Raw genomic sequence first — 23,050 nt, forward strand, 5'->3', positions numbered from 1 at the left:
CTTGTAGGATCCCTCTGGGATGGCTTCCTGCAGGAGACAGAATTTCCTGAGTTAGGAAATAGGGTTTCCAGAGTTATTCCTACAGCGAGGGGAGCCAATTTTGGGTGAGCATGGTAATTCTATTCAACAAGCAAGACAGAAGCTCATCTTTCTTGTTCAGCCTGCTATTAGCCGTCATTACAGGAAAGGTGAAGAACATAAGGGGCATTACCGTTTCTCAGGTGAGGCACTTATGAAATAATTAGCGAGCGAGATAAACCCACAATCCGCTAAACTGGACGGAGTGAGGGAGTGCCTTGAGGGAACAGAGCCGTGGATCATTCCAGGCATGGGAAACCTATGGGAGAAGAGACGCTTTGATGGACCTTTGGTATCTAAGGTCAGTATCTCAGGGCTGGAGGTGACCATGTTCTCACCCCCCCCCCCAAAAGGTGATGATTTAAAAAACAAAAACCAACCAAACAAAATCCCCAACAACCCAGTCCCCAAGGCGGCCACTAAATCCTATGTCCTCCAGTGCACCACACAGAAAGGGGGTCCAGACTCTCCTTCCAAAAGCCAACCCTACTTTCCGGCTCCCACACCCCCCTCCTTCACTACAGGAGGGTGGCGAAGGATTTATAACCCACCTCTTCCTTCCAGTTGCCATGGAGACCAACCCCAGTCCTTTCATTCCTTCTGATACTGGGAACATTTCTCTAACGCAGGAGGAATGGAGGGGGCTTAGCCCAAACACGCCAGTGGCAGTGCGGGGGGAGGGGGTGGCGGTCAAACAGAGCGCGAAGGACGGGTGGCCTTGACGGCAGCAGTGGAATCAGGTCGAGGAACAAAAGCTAAGTTCAGCCGCGGTTCAAGCCCTTCTGTTTGCCAACGACTGGCGACCAGACCCTGCGGGACACTGCTGGGCTGGAGGAGGGCGCGAGCCGGGAGACGACGGGACGCAGCAGCGGGGCGGGGTTCAGGGGCGCGAGGCGGCTCCCGGGAGAGTTCTGGGGCCGGGAGAGCCGAGCTGTGCGCCCCGGCAAGAGGGTGCGGAGGGTGGAAAGGGGCGCGGGCCCCTCCACCCACGCGTCCATTGGGCGGTGCCGCCATCGCTCTCTGCTCGGCAACACTGCCTTCTCCTCCTCCGCCCAGCCCGGATCCCCTCCCCCGCCGTCCTCCCCCCGCCCTGTCCTGGGCGCCTTTCATTGGACGGAGGCGCGGTCGATCCGCCTCGAGTCAGGCAGCCGATTGGACACGAGGCCTTCGGGCCGCCCCCAGCCTGCTCGGATTGGCTTGCTGCGCGTTGGCGCAACGGAAGAGGCGGCCTGCCGAGGTTGCCGTTCTGCTCTGGCTGGTTTGCCGCGGAGGAGGCGACGAGGGGATCGGAGCTGGGGGGCTGGCTCGGGCGGCAGCGGTGGCTGCTGCGGATGGGAGCGGGCCGGCTCGGCGCGCCCATGGAGCGCCACGGCAGGGCCTCCGCCACCTCCACCTCGTCGGCTTGGGAGCCGGCGCCCGGCGGCCCCGATGGGCGGCGGCGGGAGCCACTGCGGCGCCGGGCGAACAGCGCGTCGGCTCCCGCCGTCGGGGCCTCGGCCTCGGCGGAGAGCGTAAGGCGGGACCGGCCCGGCTCTTACGGCGGCGCTACCTCGGCCTCCCGTCAGCGCGTCGAAAGCCTCAGGAAGAAGCGGCCGCGTAAGTGCCTGGCTGGGCGCCCTCGCGTCTCTCCCTGCCCCCTTCCGGCCCGGCCGCCGTTTTTCCCGCGCGGAGACAGTGCCCCCGCACGGTGGTCCCGGGTGGGTGCGTGGGCTGGCGCCCGGAGGAGGCTCCGGGTTCGGCCCCGTCCGGCCCTCGCGTACAGTGGGTCGCGCTGCTGCTTCTCGGTTGTCCGAGGGGAGCGCCCTTCCCCAGGACCTTTCCTCCCGGTTCGTAGCACCTTGTGCATTCATTAGCCGAGAGTCGCTTGGTTTTTTTTTTCCCTCGGGAAGGTTTCTTTTGACTCATTTTCATCGCCATCTCCCCTCCCCCAAGTGGTTTGAATCCTCAGTGTCTTGTCTTGCGTGGATGTGCAAAGAGCTGCTCTTCAACACGTTGCATCCTTTTTATTTGGAGATTTGCGGCTCAGGGAAAATGGTTGAGTTACTGCAAGCCTAAAACTGGGTTCTGTGTTCTGTGCACCAAGCTTTGACTGCTTTTCTTCCCGTGAGAATTCGGGTCATTTCTCACCCAGATATCGCCTCTGTTTTCCTTGCATCTCTTTGCTGGTACTCACGATTCAGTGCTGTAGCATTCTGGGCATTAAGCCTTTTTCTTTTGAGGGAAAACGACATCTTCCTGAATCTCGCCTCGGCAGTTGCACATGCTCTTCCCAGAGAATTGGCTTTTCCGTTTTATTATCAAGTTTCTTTTCCTGCGTTGTGATCTAGTCCAGATATTTTTTTCTTTTTACAGGTCTTCAGTTCGGGTCCTCTTTCAAGCAGCCATTGCAGCTTTTGGAAGTATCCACTGTCTTGATACTGTAATGTGAGCTTTACGATATAATAACATTTTACATGTAGTTATACTTTTTTTGGTTGTTGTTGGTAGGTTCCTATTTCAGGAAATCAGCTTGTTTTAGTGCAGATTATGAGAGTGAGAAAGTGGCAGGATGAGTGTGAGGTCTTTACTGGATAGTCTTGTGCCTTAGCCCAACAACCCAGTTGCTTTTTATTGTTTTTTGGATGATTAAATATTAAATGCATCCCTATTCTGCTATGAAAAGTTTGAGAGTTTTCAATTCTTTTGTTTCTAACTATGTTCTTGAAAGAGATTTGGAAAAGAGATGATCCGCTCTCAACCTATACCATTTTTAGAGCCTGGTTCGTGTTTTGAGAAGCACCTGATTTTTAAGCGATGCAAAACATTAGTTCCTTCATGGTTTTGTACTGTCTCATTTAGAGATGGATGTAAATTCCAGAGATTCAGCAAATAAGAATCACAGCCATGTAGCCATCTGTTTGTGACCACTGGCTGCAAAGATTCTAAGTATTGTAATTTGGTGTTGGCCACAAGTCAGGCACTCTTAAAAAATTTTTTTTCTTGTACTCTTCTGAGAGCTTTATTTAGTCCTTACAAAAGTCATGAAAAGCCATCTCTCAGATATTGAGACCTAAAGAAATAAGCAAGGTATTGTTTTTCCTCCTATTTGTTCTTTTTGTACTGTCCAGGGGTGCACCTGTTAGGTGGAGAGGCAGTGTATTGACTGCTGATCCCTCCAAGAATATACTTTGGTTTTAACTTTGAGGGAATTCAGTAAAAATTAAATGTTTGTATTTTTTATTAGGAGAGTTGGGTTGGTGCCCCCTTTCCTTTGTTAGAAAACCTCATTCTGATGTCATTACATTATGTATCTAAAGGTAGGAGACTAATTGTCATTGGAAACTAGAAGGAGCTGTTTATTTTATGTTAGAATTGTGGCTCTGATTATGGTCGTGTTTTGCCACATTTGTTCCCCAGAGCAGCGTGATTCCCAAACCTGTCCCTGTCTCAGACTTAATACGTCATAGTCATTAGGGATGCCGCGAGGCGTGTGTAAGAAGTTCTTCAAAAGTTTTAGATTAACTGGAGTATGTCTTGTAGATCTGAGAGAAATACCAAATAAAGGTTGGTTTAAAGTGATGGAAACAAAGATGCTAATGATGGTAACAATGCCTACATGTTTATGTTAGACACTGTGTCAAATACTTTATAAGGATTTCTTTTAAGTCTTGCAGTTATTCTCTGAGGTGGGTATTTGTTACCCTCAGCTTCCAGATTAGGAAACAGGCTCAGTGAAATTTTCCCTTTGTCCAAGGGCATATAGTGAGTTAGTAACAGAGCTCTGTTTTCATTGTAGGTGTCTGATTTCAGACCCAGTGTTTCTTGATTTTCCCTGTGTTGGAAGGTACATGCGATGTAATCCAAAGCAGTGGTTCTCCTGTGGAATCACTCAGAAGCTTAAAAAAAAAAACCCTCAGATCTGTAGAGGGGTCTGAAAACATCTTTTTTTTTTTTTTAAGGAATCATTAAAAAAAATTTTTATTTATTGGCTGCGTTAGGTCTTCGTTGCTGCACGAGGGCTCTTCTCTAGTTGTGGTGAGCAGGGTCTATTCTTTGTTGCAGTTGTGGTCTTCTCATTGCAGTAGCCTCTCTTGTTGTGGAGCACAGGCTCCAGGCTTGTGGGCTTTAGTAGTTGTGGCACGTGGGCTCAATTGTTGTGGCGCAAAGGCTCTGTAGTTGTGGCACGTGGGCTTAGTTTCTCCATGGCATGTGGGATCGTCCCGGACCAGGGCTCGAACCCATGTCCCCTGCATTGGCAGGTGGATTCTTAACCACTGCGCCACCAGGGAAGTCCCTGAAGACATCTTTTAATTTTAAAAAAATTTTGAGGCATAATTACATACAGTAAAATGTACAATTTTGACAAATGTAACAAGAGAACATACATTACATGCATGTGACAAGAGAACATATATTTTAACCTAGGGCCCCAGATGTGCAGGAGGTGTGAGAACTCTGGGATCACAGTGCTTCGTGGCGCTGTGGGGGGATGAGCTGGATCTTTGAAGGTGACTCCCAAGCATGTTTTAGCACTCCAGGGAAAGCTTCGGACATACAGATTTTGGACTCATGCCAGTTATGAAATGTCCTTAACCTCCATTCGTCTAGAAAATAAAACTTTTGTTTGTAGCTTGATAATACTAATCGAGAATATAGTTAGCTTCTCTTTGGTATTTACTGGAGCATCAGTGTTGCCAGAATGCAACTGCTGCTGGGGCCCTGGGAGGCTGCCTTTTATCAGGTGCAGTTGTTTAGTTAGGTAATTAGGAAGGGCCGCCCACTGGGAGCTCAGGAAAAAAGTTAGATTTCTATTGCTTTGTAACCCATTTTTGAGGGACAGGATAGGAGAGGATGCCTTTTTTTTTTTTTAATATTCATTTATTTGGTTTTGCGGGGTCTTAGTTGTAGCAGGTGGGCTCCTTTGTGGTGGCATGCAAACTTTTAGTTGTGGCATGCAGACTTTTAGTTGTGGCATGCAGACTTTTAGTTGTGGCATGCAAACTTTTAGTTGTAGCATGCATGTGGAATCTAGTTCCCTGGCCAGGGATCGAACCTGGGCCTCCTGCATTCAGAGCATGGAGTCTTAGCCACTGTGCCATCAGGAAGTCCTGGAGAGGATGCTTTTTAACATCTTATTTTATCAACTTTAAACCTAAGTGAAATAAAAGTAAACATGGGCCCTCTTCTTTGATGAATAACAAATATAAAACATTAAGCACAACCTAAAAATAATATAATTATGCAGCTTGTAAAAATTACAGTAGGTTATTTTAGGGGCCCATGTATGAATTGTGCATTTAGATAATGATTGTTGAGTGTTGGCATCCCTGCCCTCTATTTATCTGGGGAAACCATGATTAAGAAGGGGGATGTATGTTATAAAGAATATTTTGCTTACACACATGTTAAAAGGAGAGAGATGAGGAACAAGATAATAGACTGTAGGCTGTTTGAGAGTACCTTGTCAGGCAGTGATACAGCTGAATTGCAGCACACGGGCTCAATAGTTGTGGCTCACGGGCTCTAGAGTGAAGGCTCAATAGTTGTGGCGCACGGGCTTAGTTGCTCTGTGGCATGTGGCATCTTCCTGGGGCACAGATCGAACCTGAGTCCCCTGCATTGGCAGGCAGGTTCTTAACCACTGCGCCACCTAGGACGCTCCTTTGGTCATTTAAAAGAGCAGTGAGGTTCCTTGGGCTTAAATTTATAAACTTGTGAGCACTTTTCAGGTTCATAACTTGGGATATCTTTATCTTCAGGCACTGTTCTTTCTCAAGTAATGTTCTTTCTCAATTTTTGTCAGCAAGGTGAACTAGGATGTGAAAACTCTTTATAATGGCTTAAAGGTTGCTTTCCAAAAGTGAAAGCTATCTTGTGGTTTTTAGTAGTCTATTAAGTTTTGTATGTTTGTATTTCTTGAATGTATAATTTATTATTGTCTGCTGGTTTTACAGTAGATAGTTTAATTCAGGGACCAGATACTTATAAGAATACAATTTTGGGAATATTTATTGAGGTCTCTCTTTTTAAAAAAAAATTGTTTATTTGGCTGTGCTTCGTCTTAGTTGTGGTACGCAGTATCTTCATTGTTGAGTGCAAGCTCTTTTTAGTTGTGGCATGTGAGCTCTTTAGTTGCGGAATGCGGGATCTTGTTCCCTGACCAAGGATCAAATCAGGGTCCCCTGAATTGGGAGCACAGTCTTAACCACTGGACCACTAGAGAAGTACCGAGGTCTGTCTTTTAACATGAGGGCAAAAATTGCTGTCTAGATCAGCATAGGGATTTGGGTTTGCAGTATCTTAACCACATGCGGTCTGGTAAAGATGTAGTTCATAGTGTTGGAAAACTGAGCACACTTTTATAAACCATATATTTCTCATTGGAAAGCATTCAGTTGTTGAGACCTATTATGAGACAGTGTGCTAATGATGATTTTACATAAATCTGTGAGAAGTTTAAATTCTTTCTAGAAATGTGTCCTAAGTCAAGTGTACATTATCTAGACGGAGTACCTTGGGGGAAATATATCAGGAAATATGCTGAAGGCCGAAAATAGACTACAATATCTGTGAAAGTTAATGGAGAGACTCAATCAGAAGTGATAAAATAGGCCTTCTGTTGGTGAGGTATGCAGAATATGATGGCATAGCAAAAGTTCCTTTTTTTCCATGACTTTTCCTGCCAGAAACACATAGTGTTTTGAACAAGAATTGGAAGCCTCTGGAATTGTGGCATATGGGATCTAATTCCCTGACCAGGGATCAGACCCAGGCATTGGGAGTGTAGTCTTAGCTACTGGACCACCAGGGAAGTCCCTGCACTTCAGTTTCTTAATCTGTAAAGTGGGATGATTACCTTGAATTGTAAACATTGAATAAGCTCATGTAGTAATGTGCTTGGCTGTTAATAGATAATCATTTAAAACATGATAGCCATAAACTAATGTTTCAACCTTTTAATCTAAGGAAAGGGGAGTAAGGCTTCATTTGTTTTAAGCATTACAGTCTTCCATTGGTTTTATTTATTTTAAAATTTTTTTAAAATTTTTGGGTGTGTTGGGTCTTCGTTGCTGCTGTGCAGGCTTTCTCTAGTTGCGGAGAGTGGGGGCTGCTCTTCGTTGTGGTGTGCAGGCTTCTCATTGTGGTGGCTTCTCTTGTTGCGGAGCATGGGCTCCAGGCTTGCAAGCTTCAGTAGTTGTGGCACTCAGGCTTAGTTGCCCCACAGCGCATGGGATCTTCCCGGCCCAGGGATGGAACCCATGTCCCCTGTATTGGTAGGTGGATTCTTAACCACTGCGCCACCAGGGAAGGCCCCCCCCCCCGCCCCCGATTGGTTTTAGATATGTCCAAAACTTCAGATTCTAATCCTGTTGATGAGATATATTTGTTGGTAGAGTGCTGTGTCTCTTCTTTGCTCTCCACCAGATTGCCATCATCTTAAAGTTGATGGGTAAAGAATAGTAGTAAACTAGGAATTGAATCTCCTTGCTTCAGTCACATCCAGCACTGTTGCTTTCAGAAGTGAAGAAACTTTTTATTTTTCCAGTCAGGGCCAGACTTCATGACTCATGCCAGGTTGAGTTAGTCCCTTGTCACTGGTAATAGAGTTTCTGTTTGTGTGAAAAACAAAAAACCCAAAAAAACCCCAAGTCCAGACTCTCCCTGCGACTGAGGTGGGATGGCTGCTGAGGAGTCAGCCATAATGTTCTCTTTAGAGTTGCATTGACATTGTTAGATTAATTTGGGGGAGAGTTGACATTTGGGGGAGAGTTTTCCTTCCTGGAGCATGATATATCTTCCGACTATTGTGTCTTTCAGTGCACCATTTTAATAACGATCACAGATATTTGGTATTAGATTTATTTCTAAATATTTTATGTTTTTTTTTATGTTAACATTTTTTCTTGTTTTCTTGCTTGGTTTTGCTTATAATATAGGAAAAGCTATTCATGTTCGTATTTTTTTGTGGTGTGCCCAGTTATTAAAATTTTTTTTATTCTGTTGACTTAATTCTCTTAATTTTAATTTTTTGGAATTTATTAAGATAGTCATGGTTTTTCTCTTTCAATGTACTAATGTAAGCAAGCCCCCTTAATTGGAATTTTAATGTGAAAACCATTCTCACGTTCCAAAGGATCCCTTTGGCCATGATGGATTACTCTTATTGCACAACTGGATTCTATTACTTAATAATTTAATATTTTTGCATTTGTGTGACACTTCTAGTTTTGATATGAGGCACTTCTAGTTTTGATATGAGGTTAGAATGACTGAGAATCTTTCTAGATTTTTTTGTGCCCTAGAAGCTCTTAATGGTTTTCGTGGAAACCATTAGGGCCTGGTGCTTTTTTGTTGTTGTTTGGGTGGTAGACCTTTGATCTCTTTTTAAAAATTTTCATTGCTTTTGATTTCTGTGTTTTTTTGAGCCACTTTTTGTACTGTTTTTTTCTAGCTAATTCTCTGTTTAGTGTACATTTTAAATTCACTGTTACAAAAGTTGTAAATTGGCTTATTTGTAAAGTTTCTGGTTATGTACCATCTTCTTTGATCTTTTTTCTTTTCTTTTTTTTTTGAGAAAAGTTGTATCTTCTTTCTTTTTCTTGGATATACTTACCAAAAATTTGTCTGTTTTAACTGATACATTTACCAGAAATTTGTCTGTTTTAATGGCTTTTTCAAAGCTTGAGTTTTACGAATCGGCTCTTATTGTGGCTTCGTTCATGATGATGTTTTTCTAATTTCATTTATATCTTGCTTTCATCTTTAATAACTTCCTTCTACTTATTTTGGGTCTGTTTTATTTTTCTAGCATTTCAAATTGTGTATGACATTCCCTTTTATTCAGGCTTCCTTCTTTTTGAGTACATTTGATAAACATTTAAGTCTAGAAGTTTCCCTTTGAGTTGCACCTTGGGTAGATATCCTATTCTTTTTGATATATAGTGTTCTCATTGTCATTCATTTAAAAATAGATTTTGTTTTGATTTCATCTTCAATCTTAGAGTTGATAGAAATGAGTTTGAAAATTTCTTGGTGGATAGATTCCTTTGTGTCTCTTGTATTAATTTCTTATTTTGAGGTTTTGTTGAAAATGAATGTGGTTTGGTTTTGTTCTTTGGAATTTGAGGTTCTGCTGATTTGTAGATTTGTCAATTTCTCCTTTTTAACATTTTTTGAAGCATATGTCAGCATCATAGCAGTTATACTTTTACATGCACATGACATAGTTTCTTTTTGTCTCCTTATAATGCTTTTTGTTTGTTTGAATTTTTTTCAGTCTGTTAGTATTGTATTTGCTTTCTGTTAACATTTGCTTGGTAGAGTGGAGTAACATTGTCCAGGCATTTGTTTTGCTTACCCAAATTCAACTATATACATGTGGCAAAGCATGGTGCCAGTGACTCTACTCACTGATTTAGTCAGTGACCATGTATTGGTTGGCCAGAAAGTTCGTTGGGTTTGTTGTAAGATGTTACAGAAAAACCTGAAGGAACTTTTTGGCCAACCCAGTAATTATGAGTGACCTCAGGGATGGTTGATCGCTTTTTGGAGGGGCACCTCTTATGATGTGAGCCCTTGATGAATGCAATGTTGGTCTTGAAACATAGGTTCCACTTTTACTATATCATGTTTCCTAAATGTAGGTCAGTTGCTCTGTCAGTCTCCAGTGAGGTGCTTAAGATTTGATTTACTCTTTTTTGACTGAATGCCATTTTCATCTTAAAGCATCCAGCTCCTCCTTATGATGGGACTTCATTGTGGATGTTTTACAGTTTAACTTCAGTCTACTTGTATTACTTTTAGGTATATCTTTTTATATAAGCGTATAGCTTGAATATAGCTTGAGCATATTGAATTTTCAATCTGGAAGAGAAATTTGACCTATTTGTGACTGCTGATATGTTTGCATTCATTCCTGTCATTTTTTTGTGTTGTATTTACCATACTTCTTTTTCTCTTTGTTTTTGAACTGATTTTTTTCCCCCTGCTAGTTGTTTGAAGGTCATATGTTCATTTTCTCTTCTTCTGGAGTTACCTGTAAATTTTTAACACATTTAAACCATCAGTTCTTTATTCTTGTTTAGAAATAATCAGAATCTATATCTTCCGTTCCCCAACAAGACAGAGCTGCTGCTTGTTTTGACTTCTCTCTGCTTTCTCTTCCCTCTTCGACTTCCTGTGTTGAAATTATTTTCTTAAAAGTCAGCATGTATTGCTTCCTGTGCTTATCATTGTTTATTTTTATTTATTTTTTTATAACTTTATTAATTTAATTTATTTATTGGCTGCGTTGGGTCTTCGTTGCTGCACACGGGCTTTCTCTAGTTGCTGCGAGCGGGGCTACTCTTTGTTGTGGTGCACGGGCTCCTCATTGTAGTGGCTTCGCTTGTTGTGGAGCACCGGCCCTAGGCGTGGGCTTCAGTAGTTGCGGCACATGGGCTCAATAGTTGTGGCTCACGGGCTCTAGAGTGCAGGCTCAATAGTTGTGGCGCACGGGCTTAGTTGCTCCGTGGCATGTGGAATCTTCCCAGAGCAGGGCTCGAACCCATGTCCCCTGCATTGGCAGGCAGGTTCCTTACCACTGCGCCACCTAGGAAGTCCTGTCATTGTTTATTATAGCTCATATCTTCTTGGGTGCTCTAAAAAATTATATTGGAGTGCATCTACTAATTATTTCAGACAAGGTCTTCGAATAGTAAATGTTGATATCTTTCATGTATAGAAATGTCTTTCTCTTGCATTCCCATTTGAAAGCTGATATGGCTGGATATGAGTTTCAAATTGTTTTCCTTATAACTATTCTAGTTTTCTGTTGTCTTCTAGCATCTGTGTTACTGATGAAAAGTCTAATTTTACCTTTATGTGATTTATGTATTTTTGAAGGAATTCACATTTTTCCTTTGGGAGTTTTTAGGATTTCCTGAAATTTTAATAGGATGTGACTATAAATCTCCCCTTTCTCCACTTACTAATTTTGTTTCAATCCAGTGATTCATGTCCTCTCCTATATCCCCCAGAAAATTTCTAGAACTCATGTAACATAGGTGTTGAACTTTCTGGTTCTGTGTTCTGCATATCTGATCACGAGTAGCCTTGGCCTACAGTGGCTTGAAGCAGGGTTTCGGTTCCCAGCCAGAGATTGAGGTCAGATGTGGGGGTGAGAGCACCAAATCCTAGCCACTAGACCAGTGGTCAGTGACAAGGCCCTGGCCTTCAGCTTTGCAGAAAAGAATTCCCACAAAGACGGAAAGTAGTGAAACAAGTGAAGTGTTTATTAGGAGAAAAAAAAGTACACTACGTGTAGATAGACACACAGGCGAACTCAGAGAGAGTCATACCCTTGTGGTGGTTTGAATCACTTTTGTGGGACATTTCTTCTGGGTTTTCTGTGACCAGTCATCTTGCTTTGCCTGGTTCTGAGTCCGTATTTGGTGTATCTCAGGGTCCTCCCCTGTGTGCGTGCACATCTGTTAGCCAAGATGGATTCTAGCGAAGAGGCCTATGGATAGTTGACATCACTTAATATGAGGTGGCTCCCCTTCCCTTTTTGACCTCCAAGGAGCCTTTCTGCGCATGTGTAGTTGGGGAGGTCTCTTTGACTTCGAGAATGAGGAAAACGTGGTCTTTTATCTCTTATCTGGGCGGGGCCCAGCCTCCTCCATCGTCCTGCTTTTATGAAGCTTCTGTCCACAGGGGTGAAACTGTTCAGCCTGGGGCCCATTTATCTCCTGCCTCATATCTACTTTTCTTTCATACTCAAGAGGCATTTTGGGAGAATTTCTTAGTTTTGTCTTTTCCATTTGTTTTTTCTGTGCCTGTTTTGTTATTAAATGTATCTGTTGAGCTTTATTTTGGGAATAAGTATTTCTCCTCTTTTCCTATTACAAAAATATCTTTATTGGATATAATTTACATACAATAAAATATATCCATTTAAAGTGTACAGTTCCATGCATTTTGACAGGTGTGTACACCCATGAAGCTCCCCTCTTGTGTGCCTCCAGCAGTTGAGCTTTGGGTTATCACAGAAAGTTTTCTCCCGCCCCTGTACAGTTCTTCCCTCGCTCTCTCTCCCAGCCAGTGATCTGCTTTCTATCAGATGCAGAAATGATTAGCTTGCATTTTCTAGAGTTTCATATACGTGGACTCATGTAGTATGTAGCGTTTTGTGCAAAGCTGCTTTCACTCACTGTTTTTGAGAGTCACCTATGTTAAGTGTATTTCCGCGCGCCCCCCCCCCCCCTTTTTAGTTTTGAAAGCTTCTGCCCCGGACCCCCCAACTAGGAAATTAACATTGATACAGTTCACAGACCTTATTTAGATTTAACTGCTTTAAGATAAACTCTGGTGTATGTGTGTTTAGTTCTATGTAATTTTATCATGTGTGTATATTCTTGCAGCCACAATCACATTTGGTAATCTTTTTTTTTTTTAAATAAATTTATTTATTTATTGGCTGTGGGGTCTTTGTTGCTGCAAACGGGCTTTCTCTACTTGCGGCCACTGGGGGCTACTCTTCATTGTGGTGCACAGGCTCCTAATTGTGGTAGCTTCTCTTGTTGTGGAGCACGGGCTCTTTAGTTGCAGTGAGAGCGGGCTTTCTTTAGTTGCAGTGAGAGCGGGCTATTCTTCGTTGTGGCGCGTGGGCTCCTCATTGCTGTGGCTTCTCTTGTTGCAGAGCATGGGCTCTAGGCGTGTGGGCTTCAGTAGTTGCAGCACATGGGCTCAATAGCTGTGGTGCATGGGCTTAATTGCTTCGCGGCATGTGGAATCTTCCTGGAGCAGGGATAGAACTTGTGTCCCCTGCATTGGCAGGCAGATTCTTAACCACTGTGCCACCTAGGAAGCCCAGCTTATTCATTTTTCACGGATGAAATCTCCTTTTACCTTGGAGGATATTTATGATTCTTTTAAAGCTTCGTCTTTGTTCCTGAAACTCTTTCTTCGGATATTAGCTTCTTGTTTTTGTGGTATTGATTTCTCTTTTCGGGATTCTGGTTTGTAAAGTGACTATTTCTGGTTTAAGGATTGCTATTCTCCTGTCAGTGGGTACAGTGTCAGTTTACCAGTCTTGTCAGGATGGATTGTAGGGGAGAGATGGGAAATATGGCCAGATGTGGGGGCTCCCCACTTCTTCTGGGTAATAGCAACTACGTGGATGCCATATTGATTCTTGGGCTCAAGTGCCTGTGCTCAGTGAAGACTTTGCCTCTTTGGAGGAGGTGGAGGGGAGTGGCTGGCCTGTTCAGTTGTGCCAAATGTATTAACCCACTGTATCACTTATGACTGCACCAGAGCCTGCTTTTGTTTCCCCATGGCAGCACCCCCATTGACAGGTTGGATGGAGCACCCCTCTACTCCCTGAATCTTCATAGCTGCTCTGAATTTTTATAACATTTCTCTTTTGAGGGTTCTGGATAGCTATTGCCTGTATCAGCCTAGTTCTGCTGATAGTATCTCTTCTTGTTTCTCAGAATTATTTTAGAAAATAAGTAAATTTATAGCTTTACTCATTTCTAGGATTTAAGGTGGGAGGAGAAGGCATGTATAGCTGATGTAGTTTATCTTGATCCAGTCTCCTTCAGCCATTTTTTGGGATGGATTTTTTTTTTTTTGGCTCCGCCGCACGATATGTGGAATCTTAATTCCCCCACCAGGGATCAAACCTGTGTCCCCTGCATTGGAAGCGCAGGAGTCTTAACCACTGGACCACCAGGGAAGTTCTGTGATGGATTTTTGGGAAACGGGTGTTAACTTTGAAACACCTGTTCCATTTGATGGCCGTTGAAACCTGATTGATTGATTGACATCAGGTTTTGAGAGAAATTGACCAATGGAGTTTATATGTTGCATAGGGTTGGGAATTTCCTCTACCCCTAGTTAGGGTACTAAACCAGAGCTCTGAAAAGTCTCAACCTTTTTTCTTTAAGGCAAGAGGAAGGATGAAGATTTTTATTCTGAATCTCTTTTTTTCATAGTTGAGGTTAATGAGTAGTCATTTTGCTGTTTTTTAATATTTCACAGCACAGTTTGGGCTTGTCTGAGGGTTGGATCAGCTTAACATTGTGATATTTTTCTTTTTGATCTTTGTGATTTTTTTTCTTTTTTTAAGATTTGCTTCCAGATCAGACAATCAAATTTCTTCTCCCAAAAACCTTTTTGTTTGTTGTCGGAATCCTCAGAGTATGAAATAAATTGTTAATCTAATAAGTGTAAATTTAGTTTTCAGAAAAAAAGCTGTTCTGACTTTTTTTTCTTCCCCATTTAGTTTTTCCTTGGTTTGGCTTGGATATTGGTGGGACCCTGGTCAAGCTGGTTTATTTTGAACCCAAAGACATCACTGCTGAAGAAGAAGAGGAAGAAGTGGAAAGTCTTAAAAGCATTCGGAAGTACCTGACCTCCAATGTGGCTTATGGGTCCACGGGTATTCGGGACGTGCACCTGGAGCTGAAGGACCTGACTCTGTGTGGACGCAAAGGCAATCTGCACTTTATACGCTTTCCCACTCATGACATGCCTGCTTTTATTCAAATGGGCAGAGATAAAAACTTCTCGAGTCTCCACACTGTCTTTTGTGCCACTGGAGGTGGAGCGTACAAATTTGAGCAGGATTTTCTCACAGTATGCATTTTTTAGCTTATATACAATTTATGGTAATCTGATTGTTAAAAATAATACTGATAGCAAGTGGTGGAATCATTTCCATCTCTAATGGAAACTTAAATTTTCTTGAGTCATATTAGGATTAAATATCAGTGATAGAAGTTGCCATCTAGAGATTGTTGTATAGTTTACTTTTTGCCCAATTCAGATGAGTTGATGAGACTCAGAATCACTAAAAGTATAGTGTTTTGTTCTTTAGTATGAAAAAATAGTAAAGCTGTAATAAGCAGAGTAAGGAACTATCTGTGAGGAACAATATCATTGTCTTGAACAATGAGATTGAAAAATAATTTTAAAAGATTAATGTCATTTCATGTTATAAAATTGTTCCTAATCTTATCTACCACGTAATTTTTCTTATGCTCATCATTTGTTTCTTGGCAGTTTTACTGTTTCGAAATACGAGGAACTGTGTTCCAAAGCAGTGTTTTTCAGGCCTCAGGGCTTTTCAGAGGTGGTTGACAGCAGAGTCTGCTTTCCCCAAATGCTGTTTGATGTGTCCTGAGCTGCACACTTGTTAACAGGAGTCTGGATATTAGGGGGAGTGCCAGTGGGCACTTGATTTTGTTTTCATTCAGTGAATACTGTGTGTAAGGCCTTGTGGCTAGGTCCTTTGAGGGTGGATGTGGGGGTAGACGGGAGAACTGACAGGCGAATTGGCCAAGACTCTGACCTTCAGGGTGCCGTGTAGATTTAAAATATCTTCGGTGACTATGTTTTTAATGCCACCAATGAGAATGTTATTACAGAGATTTTGCCTTTGCCTATGTTATTTTTCATTTCTTCCCCCCTTGTGTGTCATTGTGTGGCTGTGACTCTGTCTTTCTTTCTTTGTCCTCTATCTTCTTTCTCCCATAACTGACCATAACCATGATATAGAATTGACATGAATTTTAAAACTGGGTTTTATATTCTTTGCTTGAATTTTTCTTGGTTGTTAGTTTTCAGTGGTTTCTTTTCTACCTGTGAGTAAATGGGAAGGTAGCAGGAGGAGAGGAGGTCTCCCTCCTTTGCAGTTGTAGTGGACTCTGGATTATAACTGATAGGTAGAGGAGAAAACTTCTCTATTTGTGGGACCCTGTAGAGATGCCTTTGGAACATGTCTGAAAACCATTCAGGCTGTTACCAGAGGTTGTGTGTTGTGTGGTAATCCAAGGAGAGGTGCAGAGTAGATTTTAGACTTTAGGCATAGGCTGTGTCTCATCTGTATGCAGCAGCCCTGTCCTTGAAAACTGTATGAAAATGAAATGCCTAACAAATCCTATTTGTGCATTGGGAGTAACTATTATTTAATAAAACACAGTGAAATATTTTTAAAAATATGGAGTTTACCCTGTTGCTTTTTTAATGTGAATCAGATTTTCTCACATTGCATCGAGTCTGCTTGTGGGGGCAACACATACATTATGAGTAACTTGAGTTAGTGAAATGCCCTATGTATTCAGTCATCTTGAGCTATCAATTAGGCTGGGAGTCATTAGGAATTTAAGCGCAGCAGGACACTTCAGGATAACATGAATTATGGGAAAGATAAAAGGAGATTCTGGTTTGACATAAAGTGGCAGAAAACTGCTTTGAATCCAGTAGGCCACAAGTGTAAAACAATTTGGCTTTGAAATGAAAATGCTGGCACTTGAGATTCAAGTGTCAGGAAGTCAGAATTGAATTCATCATGGCAGGGAGGGCATAAGCAGATGAGATAAGGACAGAGATGTACATTTTCAAGGGCTTGGGTTTTGTCAGAAGAATAACTTAATATTCATAATTAGGGATGACTTAAGGATTAAAATGAAGTTACCTATTAACTTCCATCTCCTTTGGATCAAAATAAATTGAGTATAAATGTAATCAAATGAGAGTTGAATTAAAGGGGGAGGACTTGGAGGGCTAAACTTGGTTGTAAACAGAAATAGATACTTTAGGGAGTTGAGGCATCTTTGTCACGTATATTAAGTAGTTAGATATGCTGGTAACATTCAAATGGGGTAGAAGTTCATAGAGTAAAAAGTGAAAGTTTCTTTATATCATCTCTCCAAAGTACCACAGTTAAAAGTTTATATATCGGACTTCCCTGGTGGTGCAGTGGTTAAGAATCCACCTGCCAGTGCAGGGGACCTGAGTTCAGTCACAGGTCCGGGAAGGTCCCACATGCCACAGAGCAACTAAGCCCACATGCCACAACTACTGAGCCCACGTGCCTAGAGCTAGTGCTCTGCAACAAGAGAAGCCACCGCAATAAGAAGTCAGAGTACCTCAGTGGGGGCACTAACTGCAACTAGAGACAGCCCATGCTCAGCAATGAAGACCCAGTGCAGCAACCGCCCCCCCCAATCCCCACCACAACAAAACACAGTTTAAAAAAAAAAAGTGTATGTATCTCTTTAGTTTTTCTGTGCATAACGGTATGACATATACATGTGCATATAAACATGGTTTTAAAAATAGGCAAATTGGATCATATTTTTTTAAGATTGATTTACAGCTGCATTGGGTCTTTGTTGCTGCGTGTGGGCTTTCTCTAGTTGTGGTGAGCAGAGGCTACTCTTCGTTGTGTGTGAGCTTCTCATTGAGGTGGCTTCTCTTGTTGCAGAGCATGGGCTCTAGGCACTTGGGCTTCAGTAGTTGTGGCTTGCGGGCTCCAGTGTGCAGCTTCAGTAATTGCGGCGCAAGGGCTTAGTTGCTCCGTGGCATGTGGGATCTTCCCAGACCAGGGGTCGAACCCGTGTCCCCTCCATTGGCAGGTGGATTCTTAACCACTGCACCACCAGGGGAAGTCCCTGGATTATATCTTATAAAATATTCCTCAGCTTGTTTTGTGTTGTTTTTTTTTTGACTTAAAAACATGTCTTGGAGTTCTCACCTCAATTCTTAATTGAATAAAGATCCTCTTCATTCTTGGGACTTCCCTGGTGGTCCAGAGGTGAAGACTTTGCACTTCCACTGCAGAGAGCATGGGTTTGATCCCTGGTTGGGAAGCTAAGATCCTGCATGCCATGCAGTGTGGCCAAAAAAATAAAATGTGTGTGTGTGTGTGTATATATATATGTATATATATGTATGTGTGTGTTTTTATATATATATATGATTCTTTTCATTCTTAACTGCTGTACAGTGTTCCATATTATGAGTAATAATTTAATCATTTAATTATTTAAATGAAATTAAGTTGATAACGTTTTAAAATTTTTAAAATTTTTATTTATTTATTTATTTTGGTTGTGCTGGGCCTTAGTTGTGGCTCCAGGGCTCCTTAGTTGCAGCATGTGAACTCTTAGTTGCAGCATGCATGTGGGGTCTAGTTCCCTGACCAGGGATCAAACCCGGGCCCCCTGCAGTAGGAGCGTAGAGTCTTATGCACTGTGCTGCCAGGGAAGTCCCAGAAATGTTTTAAATATTGATTCTGCTAAACTCCCCCCATCCTTTGAGGCTATAACCAGTTTAAATAGTGAAATATTTTACTTTCTAATTGGACACTTTCAGTCCTTTGGCTGCAGGTTATTAATAATAAAGCGTGGCCCACTTTGATACTGCTCTATAGCCTTGAAGATGGTCTTTGGAAGGTAGATGTTAGATCCCATGTGACTCCTGCCATGTGTTTCCAGGTCCTTGCATCATTTAGATGTCTTAGAGTCTGCTTTCTGATGGGGCTGTGACCTCAGCTGTGCTCCTGCCTCATGGTCCCTGTAAGCAGACATCTTGTTTTCTGCTTGGGTTTTTGGCGCATTTCTCCAGCTGCTGCGGTGGTTTGCAGATGGAGTGTATTGGGTCTGTGGGAGTGGGAATCTGTCTTGTCAGTCCATCCCTGTATTTGTTGTCTCCAGTTGTGTTCTGTAAAGCATGCACAGATAGCGCACATTCATGAGCACTTTTACGGTTTGTCTTATGTAGGGGGTGCCTTGTTAAACAGCTTTTATTTCTGCTTGACTTGTTAAAAAACCTGAATGCGTTTTTATTTCATTACAGATAGGTGATCTTCAGCTTTGCAAACTTGATGAACTAGATTGCTTAATAAAGGGAATTTTATACATTGACTCAGTTGGATTCAATGGACGATCACAGTGCTATTACTTTGAAAACCCTGCTGATGCTGAAAAATGTCAGAAGTTACCATTTACTTTGAAAAATCCTTACCCTCTGCTACTGGTGAACATTGGCTCTGGGGTTAGCATCTTAGCAGTATATTCCAAAGATAATTACAAGCGAGTCACGGGTACCAGGTAGGTCTTTTATATAATGGTCATTGTTTATTCTTGATATCATAATGGTTTAAAACTGAGTTTTCAGGTATTGCATGTAAGTACATCTTTAAGAACCTGTTAAAATTATGTGAAAGATATGTCTCTCTGGGATTATGCAAGCGAATATTGTTTCTCTTTAGAAATTCTAATTTCATGATCTACTTTTCTTTAATCTCTATTGTTGAAGATTTCATTACCATAGTTTCATAAAATATCTCATCAGCAGACTCATTGAGCCCATGGTCCCTGCCCTCAGATACTGTATGGTGTGCATATACTGTAAAGTAACCAAAGCTACTAGGTAGCATTTATAAGGAGAAGGGAAGGCAAGATTCCAGCTTTGAAACTGGTTTAGATTTTACATGTATGTATATACACACATACACATGGCCAGGGGATGTTGTGAGATCCAGAAGTTGAGGTACTGAGCAGTAGAAAAATGATTTGGGAGGGCAGTATGAAAAGTGAGGATTAGGTGGCAGATGAGAATAAATTCCTTTTGGTGTAGGAATTGGCGATCACTTGAGGAAAAACAGGAGCCAGGGATTGAGATAAGCAAGTTTTTGAACAGGTGTGAGTTAAAGAATGAGAGGAGTAATTTTGGGAGAGAAAAACACATTCGTGGAGGAGTTCTAGCGGGGTAGAGGGCGCCTGATGAACCAAGGTGACAAGATGCTTGGATGAGGATGACTTGGGGCTTGCACTTGGAGAGAGAAAGGGAAGAGGTGCCACTGCGGCCCTGGTGGGCTGGTCTGCACCTGCAGACTGCACTGAGGATGTGGGTAAGGAGGTGGGCCCTGTGTTTTGCCACTTCATTTGCTTGGCTTTTGTGAATATGGTATCTTCACGGTGTCTGTTAGACACTTGATTTTTATCTTTTCACAGACTTGTTTCCTACTAGTGGCATCTGCATGATTGGGATGGGGAAAGAGTGGGTTGATACATGAATATGGTTTTGGGTTCATAAATATTACCTTCCTATTCTTATTTTGAAAAATATTGTAATACGATGTTTGTTTTTAATCACAGCCTTGGAGGAGGAACTTTTTTTGGTCTTTGCTGTCTTCTTACTGGCTGTACCACATTTGAAGAAGCTCTTGAAATGGCGTCACGTGGAGATAGCACCAAAGTGGATAAACTAGTGCGAGACATTTATGGAGGGGACTATGAGAGGTTTGGACTGCCAGGCTGGGCTGTGGCTTCAAGGTAAGGAATGGGGTGTGTGTGTGCTCTAAGAAATACAGGCTATACAGTGGAATGTTATCATTCATAAAAAAGAACAAGATAATGCCATTTGCAGCAACATGGATGGACCTAGAGATTCTCATACTGAATGAGGTTCAGACAGAGAGGGTCAAATATCATGATATCGCTTATATGTGGAATCTAAAAGAAGGCTACAAATGAACTTATCTACAAAACCAAATAGAGTTACAGATGTAGAAAATAACTTACGGTTTCAGGGTGGGGGGTAGGGGAGGGGGGAAGGAAAAATTGGAAGATTGGGATTGACACATACACACTGCTATATATAAAATAGAGGTAACTAATAAGGACCTACTGTATAGCACAGGGATCTCTAGTCAATACTCTGTAATATGGGGAGAGAATCTAAAAAAGAGTGGATATATGTATTTGTATAACAGATTCACTTTGCTGTATACCTGAAACTAACAACATTGTGTATCAGTTATACCCCAATTAAAAAAAAAGAAATAACAGGAATAAAATATTAAGTATTGGGTATACCTTTTACCCTTTAAATACCTTTATGTACTAGGTAAAGTATGGAGTCACCTGTTTAAAGTGTGCAATTTAGTAGTTCCTAGTATATTTATAGACTTTTGCAACCATCTTCAGGGTACAAATTTGGAACATTTTCATCATCCCAGAAAGAAACCTTGTATCTATTAGCTGTCACTCCCCATCCCCCCACCCACAGTCCCTGGTAAACACTAGTCTGTTTTCTTTCTCTGCGTGGCATCATACAATATGTGAATTTTTGTGACTGGCTTCTTTTACTTAGTATGATATTTTCAGTGTTCATCCATGTCGTGGCATGAATCAGTACTTTGTTCCTTTTTATTGCTGAATAATATTCTGTTGTGTGGCTGTACAACATTGCGTTTATCTATGTATCAGTTGGTTATCTTTTGGGTTGTTTCAGTTCTTTGGTTTATTATGAATAATGGGGCTATAAACATTCATGTACAAGTCTTTGTGTGGGCATATGTTTTTAATTCTCTTGGGTATATACCTGGAGGTGTAATTGCAGGATCATATGGTAACTCTGTTTAATCTTTTGAGGAACTGTCAGACTATTGTCCAAAGTGGCTGTACCATTTCACAATCTCACAAGCAGTATATAAGAGTTTAAATTTCTCTGTATTCTTGCCAAAACTTATGATTGTCTGTCTTTTGGGTTTTAATTGCCCTAATAGGTGTAGAGGGATCTCTTTTTTTTTTTTTTCTTTTTTCTTTTTGTCATTTTCGTTTTTTTTGGGATCTCTCATTTTGATTTGCATTTCCCTGATGACCAGTGATGTTGAACATCTTTTAATGTACTCATTTTCTTTGAAGAAATGTCTGTTCAAGTCTTTGCTCTTTTTTTAGTTCGATTCTTTGTCTTTTTATTATCGAATTGTAAGAATTCTTAAATGTTCAGCTCCTTTATCAGGAATGTAATTTGCAAATATTTTCTCTCAGTCTGTTGATTGTCTTTTCACTTCCTTGATGGTGGCCTTTGCAGCATAGAAGTTTTAAATTTTGATGAAGTCATTCTCACCTGTCTTCTCTTTCATCACTTGTGCTTTCGGTGTCACATGTAAGAAATCATTGCCTAACCTAAGATCATGAAGATTTATTTCTGTATTTTTTTCTAAGCATTTTGTAACATTTAGGTCTGTGATCCATTTTGAGTTCATTTTTGTGTATGGTGTGAGGTAAGGTTCAAATTCGTTCTTTTGCATATGGATGTATAGGATATATAGCTGTCCCAGCAGCATTTGTTGGATAGACTGTTACTTCCCCATTGAATTCTCTCAGCTCCTTTCTTGAAAATCACTTGACCATAAATGTATGGGTTTATTTTTGGGCTCTCATTTCTGTTGCATATATATATATATATTTTGCTCAGAGAAAGCAGTTTACCAGCTGTGAATGTGACTTTTCAGCTGAGTGGAACAGCTATGCAGTTTGGGGTGAATTGCTAATTGAGGAATCTTCCAGGAACTTAGCCTGGTTGCAGAAGCAGCATGGTGTCTTCAGTGCACCTGAATGTGCGGATAACTGGTGTCAAAGCTAGATTTCAGTGGAAACCATAGGGAAATCCATTTGCTCATTCAGAATCCTTGAGTTCTGGGAATTCCCTAGCGGTCCACTGGTTAGGATTCCAAGTTTCCACTGCAGGACCATGGGTTTGATCCCTGGCTGGGGAACTGAGATCCCAAGAGCCATGCAGTGTGGCCTAAATAGATAAATAAATAAACCAATAAATAAATAAAGTTTCATTTAAAAAATTTGAGGAAAAAAACAATGAAATTCTCTCTGTGTCCTATTATTTAAAAAAAAAAGCTTGAGTTCTTGAAGTTGCATTTCTCTTTGAGCAAATGCTGTTTTTTTGTAGTGAAAAGTTTGAAGATTTGAACAATGTTACCCTGAAAGTTACTGTTATCTTAGTAGAGTAACGTTAGTACTGTTGGGCTGTGTTGCCTTTGGTTTGACAATGGGATGTTTTTTTGTCACAGCTTCGGAAACATGGTGAGCAAGGAGAAGCGAGAGGCTGTCAGTAAAGAGGACCTTGCCAGAGCGACTCTGATCACCATCACCAACAACATTGGCTCAATAGCAAGAATGTGTGCCCTTAATGAAGTAAGGGGACATGGATTTCTTTAGTTGCTCTGAGGAAAATACAGAACTTACTGTGTGGGCCCTGCCTTGCATACAACGTCTGTCTTCTCCGAACCGTGCCTAAATGTAGTCGTAAGTGGTGGAGTTTGTTTCATTGGCAAAGTTAAAATGCTTCATGTGTAGATTAATCTTAATAGAATTTTTTCTCTTACTCAAGATAAACACTGCTACTGTCTAGAAGC

The 23,050-nt window shown here is 41.6% G+C and overlaps 1 protein-coding gene across 1 annotated transcript in view; it reads left to right on the forward strand.

Annotated features, from left to right (window-relative positions):
• The first annotated feature begins 328 nt into the window (after positions 1-328).
• Positions 329-23,050, forward strand: part of PANK2 (pantothenate kinase 2) — a 28,006-nt gene continuing 5,284 nt past the window's right edge. Inside the window, exons 1-6 of the mRNA XM_057704082.1 lie at positions 329-379; positions 807-1,674; positions 14,327-14,679; positions 18,685-18,938; positions 19,989-20,165; positions 22,706-22,829. Of these exons, the coding sequence (XP_057560065.1) occupies positions 329-379; positions 807-1,674; positions 14,327-14,679; positions 18,685-18,938; positions 19,989-20,165; positions 22,706-22,829 (1,827 nt within the window). The remainder of the gene's footprint in view (positions 380-806; positions 1,675-14,326; positions 14,680-18,684; positions 18,939-19,988; positions 20,166-22,705; positions 22,830-23,050) is intronic.

This window comes from Hippopotamus amphibius, chromosome 12 (genome assembly GCF_030028045.1).
Source record: "Hippopotamus amphibius kiboko isolate mHipAmp2 chromosome 12, mHipAmp2.hap2, whole genome shotgun sequence".
Lineage (NCBI taxonomy): Eukaryota > Metazoa > Chordata > Mammalia > Artiodactyla > Hippopotamidae > Hippopotamus > Hippopotamus amphibius.